An 11,324-nucleotide genomic window follows, 5' to 3' on the forward strand; every position below is an offset into this window, starting at 1 on the left:
CTTTTCTTGAAGTTAAAAATAACAAAGTTTCTTACGGTTTTTGCAAATAAAAAGTTTGTGTAACAGTCTTGACTTCCATGAACGTGGCCAAATGGTGTTTTTTTTTACAAAGCAAAATATTTAAGAGACATGGAAAACAATACAGGAAATGACGTTACATTTGAAACTATTTAAATTAAAATAATATATTCTCATATTTTACACTATTTCAAAAAATGAAATGTGATTCAGTTAAGTATTGATCTCTCAAAAAAATCTAATTTACAATTCTGTGTATAAAAATATAATTTACGGACCCCCATGAAGTTTTTCTCTTTTTTTTTCTTTTTTTTTTTCTTTTTCTTTTTGTTTGCTTGCTTGTTACTCTAGACTCACTGAAATGAAGGAGCAATGTAATGGAGAGATGGGGAAGTACAGAATTTTGCTTTCTGAAAGTCAGGACACACGTGACATGTAGAAAAATAGACTCTGCGCGGTTTTGCTCGGCCTCACAAAATAATTTTTTTCCCCTGTGAGTACAGTTCACATGATAATAAATTATCAAAGAAACTATTTAAGGCTCTTGAAGGTCCGGTTCATATCATTTAAAACATCTATTCAACATACCAAAGAAATAAATATCCAGGAGAGGAAGAAAAAAAACAACAACAACAACAACAAAACAATGAACAAAACAAAAACAACAACAAAAAACACAAATAAAAATATATATATATTTATAAACTAAACGGAACAGAACTTCCCGGGGTCTTTGTTTCCCTTAAAGTCTACTTTGGACTGTTCTACTTAATTATTATTATTTTATTATTATTATTTTTAAGTCTTAATCCGTGCTCTTTTTTAAAAATATGCAATTTTTTCTCCTTTTTTTTTTTCCTTTTCCATTTCATTTGGGTTATTTCTTTTTTTTTTTTTCTTCTTCTTCCTTTTTTTTTTTCCTCCTTCCCCTCCCGCCCTCCCCCAAAACACCCCAGCCCCATTTTCTCCCTCTCTTCCTCCCGCTCCGTCTCTGTCCCTCTCCGGCCGCTCTCAGCTGGCCGGCGCCACCATGCCCAGCGGGTGCAGCGCGTCGCCATCCAGCACCCAGCTGCCGATGCGGTAGAGGAGCCGCGAGTACCAGTGCACGCCGGTGGTGGCGGTGGCGGTGACGGGGGCGTCCCCGCCGGGGCAGATGGCGGCCAGCAGCCCCTGGAGCAAGCGGAAAGGCGCGAAGGCCCAGTGGGCCCAGCCATGCTCCTCGATGACGGCGTAGCAGGAGGCCAGCACCCGGTTGATGAGGATGGTGCCCTGGGCAGTGAGCGGGGCGTAGGCCCCCGACGCCTCCTCCCTCAGCGTGACGCGGTGCACGGCCGCCGGTAGCAGCTGCCGCCCGCCCTCGCCCAGCACGTAGACTCGCTGGCCAGGCCTCACGCGGCTGGCGTAGAGGGCACGGCCTCCGGCGGGCCCCAAAACCTGCGACTGGTTGTGCTGGGGGGCCACGAAGAGCAGGTGGGCCGCCGTCAGCAGCAGCCGGGCCCGGGGCTGCCGCGTCTCGATGACGTAGAAGAGCTTGCGGGAGCCGTCCTCGCGGTCAAGGAAGGTGAGGAAGTCACTGTAGAGCAGCCGGCCCTCGGCGTCGGCCGCCAGCACGCGGTCCCCAGGGCTCAGGTCCTTCACCAGCTTGGTGCCGCCGTGTTCCAGGTGCACCGTGGCCGAGCCGGGGAAGCAGCCCCCAGATTTGGCCGCCACCGAGTTTTCTGTGCAAGAAGAGAGGCACAGCAGGGTTAGAGCGGGCACAGATCCCACCCGTGGGTCCCACCCATAGGTCCCACCCACCCCAAACATCTCCAGAACCTCAGCCAGCCCCAAAAGTCCCCTTCCACCAACACAATGCCATGGCCATCCGGGTGGGCCTCCCTTTGGAGCCTGTCAGTCGCGTTCGCCTCCTTGGGCAAACTGGCCAAAACACCTTGGCTGAAAAAGCTGTTCCGGAATAAATATTTTTCCAGGAGGAGCTTTTCACGTGGGTGCTGTTTGCCCTGTGCCTGACAGCTGCTGCCAGGTAACTCATGGGCCTGCAAAGCAGAGCGGCTCTGCTGGAAGGAGGTCGCTCCTCCTCTGGGGGGCTGTTCCCCGTGCTCAGTGCCCTCGGGGAGCTCATACTAAAGGAGCCCATCTCCTAGGCAGTGAACACCACGGGGCAGGAGGGTGTCTTTTTCTGGTTTGTGTTTTATTCCCATGGAAAACAGCAGGGAGAGACCCTCCAGATTTGCCGAGCCCTCCTCCTATGGCTGGCACACCTCACCGTTCTGCCGTTATACCAACACTGCCCCAGCTCTCTCTGCCTTCCCACTCAGCACAGCATCTTTTGGGGTTCGCACCCCATCCCTGGTAACACACCTGCCCTGCAGTCCCGAGGACTTCTGTTCACTCCTCTGCCCAAACAAAAGCCTCTCCCTCACCTTCCCACCCCACCAAAAGCAAGGTTCTGTCCTGGAACGGTGGTTCCAGGGCATCCCCATGCCTACGCCCAACACAAGCACCTCCTTCACGTGCTCATTTGCTGCTGGAACTACTCAGAGGTTTGACACTAAATGCTGTAGCCACCAGTGTTGCTTTTGAGCACTAGCAGGAAAAATAACTGTAGGTTTAAACAAAACAGAAATAGCAACAAGGTTTTAAAGTGTCTCCTGCTAATTCCCTTATGAAAGTTTAGCCTTGCGCAGTATGGTTGGAAAGGACCATTTCCATTTTCCAAACTTAGCCTAGGGATGGCGGGGTCTCATTTTTTCTACTTTGGGCTGTAGCCCATGGTATGTCACTGCAGCAAGTGCCTTTGCTACAGTCATCAACATTCCTGATCCTTCCCTTGCCTTCACTTGGTTTCTCCCAGTTACTCACTATGCCAATTCAGAGTCCTGGTAATTTATCTCCTAAAGGCAGTCGGATTTTATATTTTGCTTCTGTGGCTGGTGCTGGAGCTATTATGATTTAAATAAACACTTGGAGTGTCTCCTAATGACTTTCTCAGGAAGGACAGGAAGGGCGAAAATTAGAATGTTATTGATTTGCTAACGACTTTATCACTTCTCCTTCAGAAATGAAGCAGCGAGATCTCCAAGGCCTCTTCACGGAGGACATGGCAACAAACAAGCTATGTGTTTTATGTGGAGTCCTCCACTAGCAAACTACACCTTCGTACAAGCCCGCAGCAAAGGTCTGGCTTGAGCTTTGTTTGCATATTCAGGGACTTGATGAATAGATCTAGTAGTGTAGCAGCTCTACAAACATGCCAGTGAATTGGCAGAGGTGTGAAAATCTGCCTCTTTGAGCAGCGCTTGTTTGGGTTCTCTAATTAAAATCCAATAAAGGATCAGCATTGTCATTCTGATTCATGTAATAAATGCAGACACTCTTGGAAGAGAGGACACTTCCATTTTTTTTCCCAGCTTCTTCCCCCCCTTTCTCCCCCTCCCTATTTGTTCAGGTGCAGAAACCCTATGTGCCAATTCACACACATACTCTCCAAAAAACCCAGGACCTTCCAAGCACTATTTGCACAGCAGAGCCACTTTTCCAAGGCACTCAAGATGTGTATTTGAATTTTAAATGTAGAAGCTTGCTCTAAATACTTGCTGTGGTGCATTATCAATGTCCCTTTTACCACCCCTGCCTCTCCCTCCTCTGTCCTGGTGACAATAATTCAGGCCTTGGGGGAACTCTTCTTTGCATTCCAGTCTCTGGGATCATACTTTTTGCAAACAGAGATCTAGATAAAGAATCTTCCTGCCTGCCATTATGGGGGTTTAATCTTCTCATAAGATGCTCTGTCATGAAACGAGGTTTCCACAGTGTGAAACCAGACCAAGCGGGTGGAATTCAAGCCTGCTCCCTCGCAACCCGCGTGGTACAGTCACACGACCCTGCCTGACACGCACTAAATGTTACCCCAAAGTCCGCGTGTGCGGAATCTCAATGAGCAGCTCGGGGTTGCTCCTCTCCTATGAAATATACATGGAGGTGGATTAGGGTGGCCGCCTGCAAGAAGGTTTTTGTGCGCCACAATCAGACACCTTGAGCTATAAAGCCCATCCTCGCTATTGAAAGGGACGTTTCATACCACAACAACCCTGACGGCTTTGCGGAGACCCCTTTGGGCTAGAAAGGAGTGGGGAGATGAACAAAAGCGGTGTCAGGCTGTGGAGACAAAGTCCTTATGGGCCTGGAGAGGTCCTGCTTTGGTCTGGGCGGCTTCAGGCTGCACCGAGGGGATGAACCCCACTTACAGACAGGTATGGTGAGGCCAGCCAGGTATCCCTGACATGGGGGCTGCAGGTTTCGAAGTAAACGGCTATATTTAGAGAAAGCCCATTATTTTCTTTTGCGCCCAAGTGTTTCTTGACACTCGCAGCGCTCTGCCAGGCTGGAGGATGCTGTTACAACGCGCTCCAGCTGCAGGAGGTGGTGACGGCGGCTGGCACTCGCCAACCGGTTCGCTCAAATAAATAAAAATAAATAAATAAATAAATAAATAAAAAGGTGCCAAACTGCGCGGAGAAAATGCAACTCTGCGAGCTGGGGATTTCTTGCGAGCTGTTCCCGGGTTGAGACAGCGTGTGGCGTTGTAAGCACAGGGGAGGGGAGTTAAAAAAAAAAAACGAGATGTGTTTGTATCTGCATCTGGGAATTTCCTAGCGGCTACCGGCAAAGGCAGGGGACCACGTTATGTATTTATTTTCCTGGCCGGCTCTCGCTCCGAGATTAGCGATCGCGAGGAAGGCGTGCAGCCAGCGGGGCGGCTGGAGACGGCCACCGGCTGTTTGTGCCGAGCACGCTCTTTGGATGGGGAAAGCACAAAATCCCACGGTGGGAGGAGAAGGGTGTGTGGCTGCTCGTGGGAAGGCTGGCCAAACAAACAGGCGAAAGAAAACGCTGTCAAAAAGTGCTGCAGCTGGCTGAGCTTTTTTTTTTTTTTTCCTTTCTTTTGTACCCCCTCTGCTCGGAGGCGGGAGGAGGCAGGTGCGGGGCGGGCAGGGCGGATGGGGACGGGGATACGGGGGACCTGGAGGCACAGAGAAGGGCCCGGGGGTGTCCCCCCCGTCTTACCTGCTTTGACGGAGCAGTGGATGTGCGCCTTGGACTCGTAGTACACCCAGTCGAAGCCGGCCTCGACGGCGAGGCGGGCCAGCATGCCGTACTTGCTGCGGTCCCGATCCGACGTGGTGATGTCCACGGCTCGCCCCTCGTAGTGCAGCGACTCCTCGGAGTGGTGGCCGTCCTCGTCCCAGCCCTCGGTCACCCGCAGCTTCACCCCGGGCCACTGGTTCATCACCGAGATCGCCAGGGCGTTCAGCTTGTCCTTGCAGCGCTGCGGGGACACGGGCACACAGGGAAAGGTTGCGGGGACACTGCTGCAGCCAAGCCCTGATCCCCCACCGCTCCCCCCCCCAAAAAAAACAACTCTTTGCACCCCCAAGGTCGCATCCTGCCCTCCCTCCCTAGCCAAAATCGGCGGTAGCCCCCCCCAAAAAGAACCGCAGGGCGGGCTGAGCATCTCCTCCCCCGCTGCCAGGGAGGCAGGTGAGGAAGAGGAGGAAGGAAGATGAGACTTGGGGGCACGGGAGGAAGAGGGGGTGAAAAGCCAGGAGCGGGGGCCGGGATGGAGCCGCCCCCTCCCCGGCACTGGCGCCGGGCCGTGGGTGCGTGGCTTCAGAGCCACCCGCAGGGAGCAGATCCCTGCCGCCGAGCGCCCTGTCCCCTTCCCGAGAGCAAAGTTTCTGCCGAGAGCAATCGCTCGCCATCTCAAAGTCCCCCCGGAATGTCTCCCCGGGTTTTTTCGGCTTAATTCTGTGTTGAAAGCGGTCTCAGTACATGTTAACTGCCTTTATGCGCTGGAGGGAGGTGTGTTTTATATATATATATATGTATATATACATATATATTTTATTATTTTTTTTTCTTTCTCCCCCTTTGCCCATCGCTCATTAGAGCCCTCAAAGCAGTACGGGCTGGGAGCCTTCACCCCTCTTCAACACACATCCGAGCTCACCTCGAAATACGAACAAACCCACGGCAGAAAGACCACAGCTCTTAGAGGGAAGATGGAAAGCAAGGGAGGGCCAAGCAGAGAAGTTAGGCGAGGCGGGGATGCTACGAGGGCTGCGAGAGCCTTTGTGTGGAAGGGAAAGGTTTCGGGCCCCGTGGGGAAGCACCGCAGGGTTTTTCCTTCTCCCCTCCTGAGGCCTCTGCCTCCCCTGGGGCTGCACAGTGCGCTGCGGGTCCTGAGGGGCCGGGAGGATGGCGGGTGCAGAGGGGTGGGGGGAGATGAGGAGGGAAAAGGGACGGAAGTGATGCAGAGGTGGAGGGGGTGAGCTCTAAATGAGACCCTAAAAGTTAGGGGGATTCGTGTCTTGGCCAAGAGCGGGGCCAGGGCAGCTCTCTGCAGGGGAAGGGGCTGGCAGCCCCAAGACACGGGAAATCAGCACCCAAAGCTCTGAAAAGCGCTCCGCTACAGGTACAACATCAGCAAAAAAAAATCACGCGTGGCCAACTGCCCCCAACTCCTTCCCCTTTTTTATTTGAGAGGAAAACAACCCACGGGTGTCCCCGGCGTGGCCCCAGCAGCTCCCCCCGGGCTCCCGCAGCCCCCCCGGCCCGCCGAGCACCACAAAGGAGGCCGGGCCCGGCCATTATTCCGGCGACACTGCTTTTAGGGACGTGACAAGGTTGCTCAACAAGAAAGTTGCCGTGTGTATATATCACGGCCATAAAAAAAAAAAAAAAAAAAAAGCCATGCCAGCAATACGCGTCTCCCGCCGAGATACCGAGCGCAATCGCGGCTTCACTTTGGACTCTCCGGCCTGGCTCTTGACGCAAAGAGCCGGGCGTTTGGGGATTTTCAACCCAATTCCCGGCAGCAAAGCCCAGCAGGACGAGGAAGTTGAGTTGGACTTTCGTTTTTTACCCCCCTATTTTTTTTTTTTTTACCCCCTCCCTCGCACACCTGGAGGATGGCTGGGCTCCTCCGATGAGTTATTTAGGGGCGAAGGACCGGGCTCCGGGAGGGATAAAGAGGCAGAAAGGAGCTCCTAAAGGACTTTTCCTCCCTTTCATACCGCCTGAGCTGGATTGTCGGAGTCAAAAGCCGTGAAGCCCAGACTATTTATTAATTCATTGGGTCGTGTGCCACAAATCAAGCCCAATTCTGTTCAGCCACCGTGAAGCTCAGCAGGGCTGCCTCCACTAACGCTTTGTGTGGAGGCAAAGTTGTTCAACAAGCCCTCTCCTGCCAGCTCCTAATCTCTTCACAAATGAATTGCTTGAAGGAAACACTTAACAGGTACCTGTCAGTGTAAACAACCTGGTGGGCTTCCTAAATGCCAAGTTGATCTCTAAATTCCTCACATCACGCACCGGTTGTGTGCCTGCATTACGCGAGATTGCGAGTTTATTTCATACAAATTCCAGCTTTATCATACTGCCCCGGCCTCCTTATCTCTTGGCCGGATCCAGCCAATGGCTGGGGTGGGGGGGAGGAAGGGGGAGCCTTCAGCAAACTGCTGTTGTCACCTGCAAAGTTGAGAACCTGACTTCCCGAGCTCTGTTTGCGTTTTTTTTTTTTCTTTTTTTTTTTTTTTTTTCCTTTCCCCCTCCGGAGTTAATATTAACCAGCGGCTAATGCATTCGGCAGCTATTCTCCAAGTTTAACGATACTATTCGGGGAAGATCTCTCCATGCTTGAAGGGCTGGCCAAGCGGGCGGTGCGGGGCTGGGGTTTAACGAGAGGGAAAAGGGACACGGCACCTCGGGGGCTGTCCCCAGACCCCTCCCCAGTCCCTGCCAGCACCGTCTCGGGGAGCCGGGGCCCGGCTGCGCCCCCGACCCCTCCGGGGTACCCCCATCCCTTCTCCCCCCCCCCCCCCCCCCCGCCTCATCTCCCCAGCCCGCTTCCCCCTTTGTGTCTAAGGCACGGGCACTGAAGGAAAAAAAAAAAAAAAAAGTATTTGTTTTCGTTTCGTTCGTCTGAGGGAAGTTGACAGAAGGTCAGGAGTTCAGCCGCTGCCAGCTAATGCAGCCGAAAGCGGCCAGCCGCGGAGCCGGGGAGAGCCGCGGGGCCGGGGTCAGCTCTGCTGCCAACCCCCCCCCCCTCCCCGGCCCTATAACCCACCTTCCCGGCCCTACAGCCCACCTTCCCGGCCCTACAGCCCACTTTCCCGGCCCTACACCCCCTACCCGGCTCCGCCGCCCCCCGCACACGAACCGCCGCGGCCGCGCAGGGATGCGCCGTGTCCCGGCGGGCGCCCGACTCCCGCGGAGCCTCCCTGCGGAGGGAAGGGGGAAAAGCCGAGGCGGCGCGATCGATGGGCGAGAGGAGTTCAGCGGAGCTGAAAATGCGGGAGATGCGCCCGCACGGCTCGCACGGGGGGGGGGGGGGCGGAGGAGCGCGCAGCGGGGGCGCGCAGCGCCGGGCCGGGGATGCTCCGCGCACCGCGATGCGCGCAGCGAGCACCGCGATCCGAGCGGAGAGCACCGAGATCCTTGCTCCCAGCTCCCAGCACCGCACCCCGAGCCCTCAGCACCGCTCTCCCCCCCCCCCCCCCGCCCCAGCTCCCAGCGCCGCGCACCCGGCTCCGCGCTCCTCCGCAGCCGCGCAGCGCAGCGCGGCGGGGCGGGCGGTGGCGCCGTGGCCGAGGCGCGCCGCCGCGCTCCCGGGGACCGGCCGATTTAAGGTGGTCGGCACGAGATGGTGCCCGACGCCGCCGGTCCCTCGCCCCCCGGAGAGCCGGCAAACGTGCGGAAAATCAGGCCCGAGGAGCGGGGAGAGTTTGGGAAATTCCCCCCCACGCCCCCCCGCCCCGGCACACACACACACACGCACACCCCCTCGCCGTCCACTCCCCGCCTAGTCCTTCCAGGCGAGTCCTGTTCCAGCGCTGAAGGTGGGGCTTAAATGTATTAATATTAAAAAAGCGCTGTTGACCTATATTTGGAGGAAACCCATTTCCAGTGCCTAGATTGCATGTAGTTTCAGAAACTCCGGGATTGGCAGAGCAATTGACTTCACCGAGCTCTCTGGTGAGCATGAATAATAATTATGAGGTGACTCTTTGAGAGGTTCTCTCTCCCTCTTTCTCTCTCTCTTTTTGCATAAAATGGTTCCGCAATATGATTCCACCCGAGATCCAATATTTACCCAGTTGTAAACCTTGTGCCATCAGATTTTTTAAAACAGAAGGTGATGCAATGCTGATAAGTTGCAAGTCCCTCCCCTATGGAAGTACCAGAGCATTGGCGGCGAGCATCCTTAAAGAAATATCAATATATTTACGCTCTGATGGGCACAATTGCAAATGATGGTATTGCAATACGAGCTATATAATACGGAATCAGGAGAGGAATGGTCGATCCGGCTTCAGCTGCCTTTTGTGAGTGCACGACTGCATGCCTACTAAATTTAGAATATGCTCGCGAGGAGGAAAAAAAAAAAAAAAGAAGAAGAAGAAGAAGGATAAAATGAAATGAAAGAAAAAAAAAAGAAATGAAATCAAATAAAAAGATCAAGTCAGCAGGCGCACCAACCGAGGACTACGCTTGTAATAATGAGTGAGTGGCCTGGCGGTCACTATACACTTGGGGTCCTCTGAGCTGTATGCAATTCGTTTGATCAAAGTGCATCCTTGGGGACAAATGCAAACAGCAATCGCTAAACCAAGTTACAGGGAACGCCATGGCACGGTAATGACTGTAAGTATCACACAGATCCCCCACCAAATATCTAGCCAGCTCCAGCTCCAGCCCCTGCTAACTTGTCCTGGATAGATGGGGTTTACATTCAATGGGGGAAACTAGCCGAGTTTGGAGGGGCGGGGGGAGGAGGGGGAGAGGAAAAGGGGGGGCTTTCAAACATACTAAGACAGATGCGTCCTTTAGGATTGCTCAGAGAGGTTAACAAACACAAATACAGGTATCTCTGTGGCTCTACCTGAGTCATCAGTCTGTCAGCTCCCGTGTTCTCTTCATCCTTAAAAATAATGTCAGGGTTGTAATTTGGGGTTAGTTCTTTAAATCTCTCGGAGTTTCTTGTGATCTTCCCTTCATATCTTCCACTGGCCCCTAGGGTCTTCTCTGCCACATTGGGAATAAACTGCTTATAGGCTAAAGGGGTCAGCTTTTTGGGGTGTCTCCTTTTTCCAATGCCCCTGCCTGGTCCACAAGTCAGCCCAGAGGAGACTAAAAGAGCGCAGATGAAGCCCACCAAGAGAATTCTTGTCAACAGCAGCATTTCGTCCATTGAATCCAATTACTTCAAAGCTCTCTGTGCCTATCCCTGGCTGTCTCTCTAGAGCTCTCTCTCCTCCTATGTCCTTGTCTGCTTTCTGAATCGTATACTATCCACCGATCCCTAGCAAGACAGGTGCTGGAATGGCAGGCTTTAGGTCGCTGATAACGGAACACATCGGAGTTTGGTCGGGAGACAGCAAGCGAGAGACAAAAAGGGTCTGATTTTAATGGTAGCAAAGCAAGACGCTTGTGAGAGGAGTCTGCCTTTAGTTCTATATTATAGCTGCCAGGGCCGAGAGCTGATTGGCCAAGGCGAGACAAGCTTGTCTTCTGATGTTTTAACCCTCAAAAAGGCAACAAATTCTTGAAAGATTTTTTTTTTTTCCTTTTACCTGAAGGGCTTGGAGCTGAAAGGGGTGGAGATTGCGCTTTCTTGGGATAACATCAATTACACGCTGTTTTTTTTTTTTTTCTTCTTAAAAAAAAAAAAAAAACTTTCTTGGCAGAATGGTACATTTGTCAGCAAGGGGAACAGATGCCTCTGTGAAATAAAAAAAAAATAATAAATAAATAAATAAGATTAGCAAGCTGCCTCGGTGCAAGGCAAGTTTCTAAGGGCAGTTGCAGGGAAATAAAATGCCGAATTATCGGGGAACAGTGCAAATAGAAACGTATTGGGGAACTAATAAAGCCCAGGGGAGGCATAATGCCATTTAGGGGTGATCCCACCTAAGTGGCTTTGTAACAGGTTTCTGCCCCCTGCAAAGAGATACTGCTCTCCCTCATAAAGCCACGCATTTTGAAAACACACTCCCCTTTTAGCTGATAAATGGCTACTTTGGGGGAAGAAAAAGGCAAGTTTGATAGGAGACGGCAGCTTTGTGAAGTTGGCGTGTCTGACTTTGTATCCCACAACTGCAAAGTGGAGGGACCCAAGCAACATTTTCTTCAAAGACCAGAGCTACCACCCGCTTTAAAATAAGGTAGTACCTTGGGAAGTGCAGGAAAAGTCAGCTGATTAAAAATAGATGGTCTCCTGAGCACGCTGGGGCTGTATTCTTTGT

General features: G+C 52.6%; 1 protein-coding gene across 1 annotated transcript; it reads right to left on the reverse strand.

Annotated features, from left to right (window-relative positions):
* Positions 1-961: 961 nt before the first annotated feature.
* Positions 962-10,535, reverse strand: SHH (sonic hedgehog signaling molecule). Its single transcript, XM_048062464.2, has 3 exons — positions 9,962-10,535; positions 5,086-5,347; positions 962-1,736 (listed from the first exon to the last, which is right to left on the reverse strand). The coding sequence occupies exons 1-3, from the start codon at positions 10,268-10,270 to the stop codon at positions 1,030-1,032; spliced, it is 1,278 nt and encodes a 425-aa protein (XP_047918421.1). The 5' UTR covers positions 10,271-10,535; the 3' UTR covers positions 962-1,029.
* Positions 10,536-11,324: the final 789 nt, after the last annotated feature.

The sequence above is a fragment of the Anser cygnoides genome, chromosome 2 (assembly GCF_040182565.1).
Source record: "Anser cygnoides isolate HZ-2024a breed goose chromosome 2, Taihu_goose_T2T_genome, whole genome shotgun sequence".
Lineage (NCBI taxonomy): Eukaryota > Metazoa > Chordata > Aves > Anseriformes > Anatidae > Anser > Anser cygnoides.

Excerpts from the sequence above, each read along its gene's own strand:
- SHH (XM_048062464.2), bottom strand. The coding sequence starts at position 10,270 with ATGGACGAAATGCTGCTGTTGACAAGAATTCTCTTGGTGGGCTTCATC. Across the intron at positions 5,348-9,961 it reads CTGACAGACTGATGACTCAG|CGCTGCAAGGACAAGCTGAA; the intron begins GTAGAGCCACAG and ends GTGTCCCCGCAG. Across the intron at positions 1,737-5,085 it reads CCACTGCTCCGTCAAAGCAG|AAAACTCGGTGGCGGCCAAA; the intron begins GTAAGACGGGGG and ends CTTCTTGCACAG.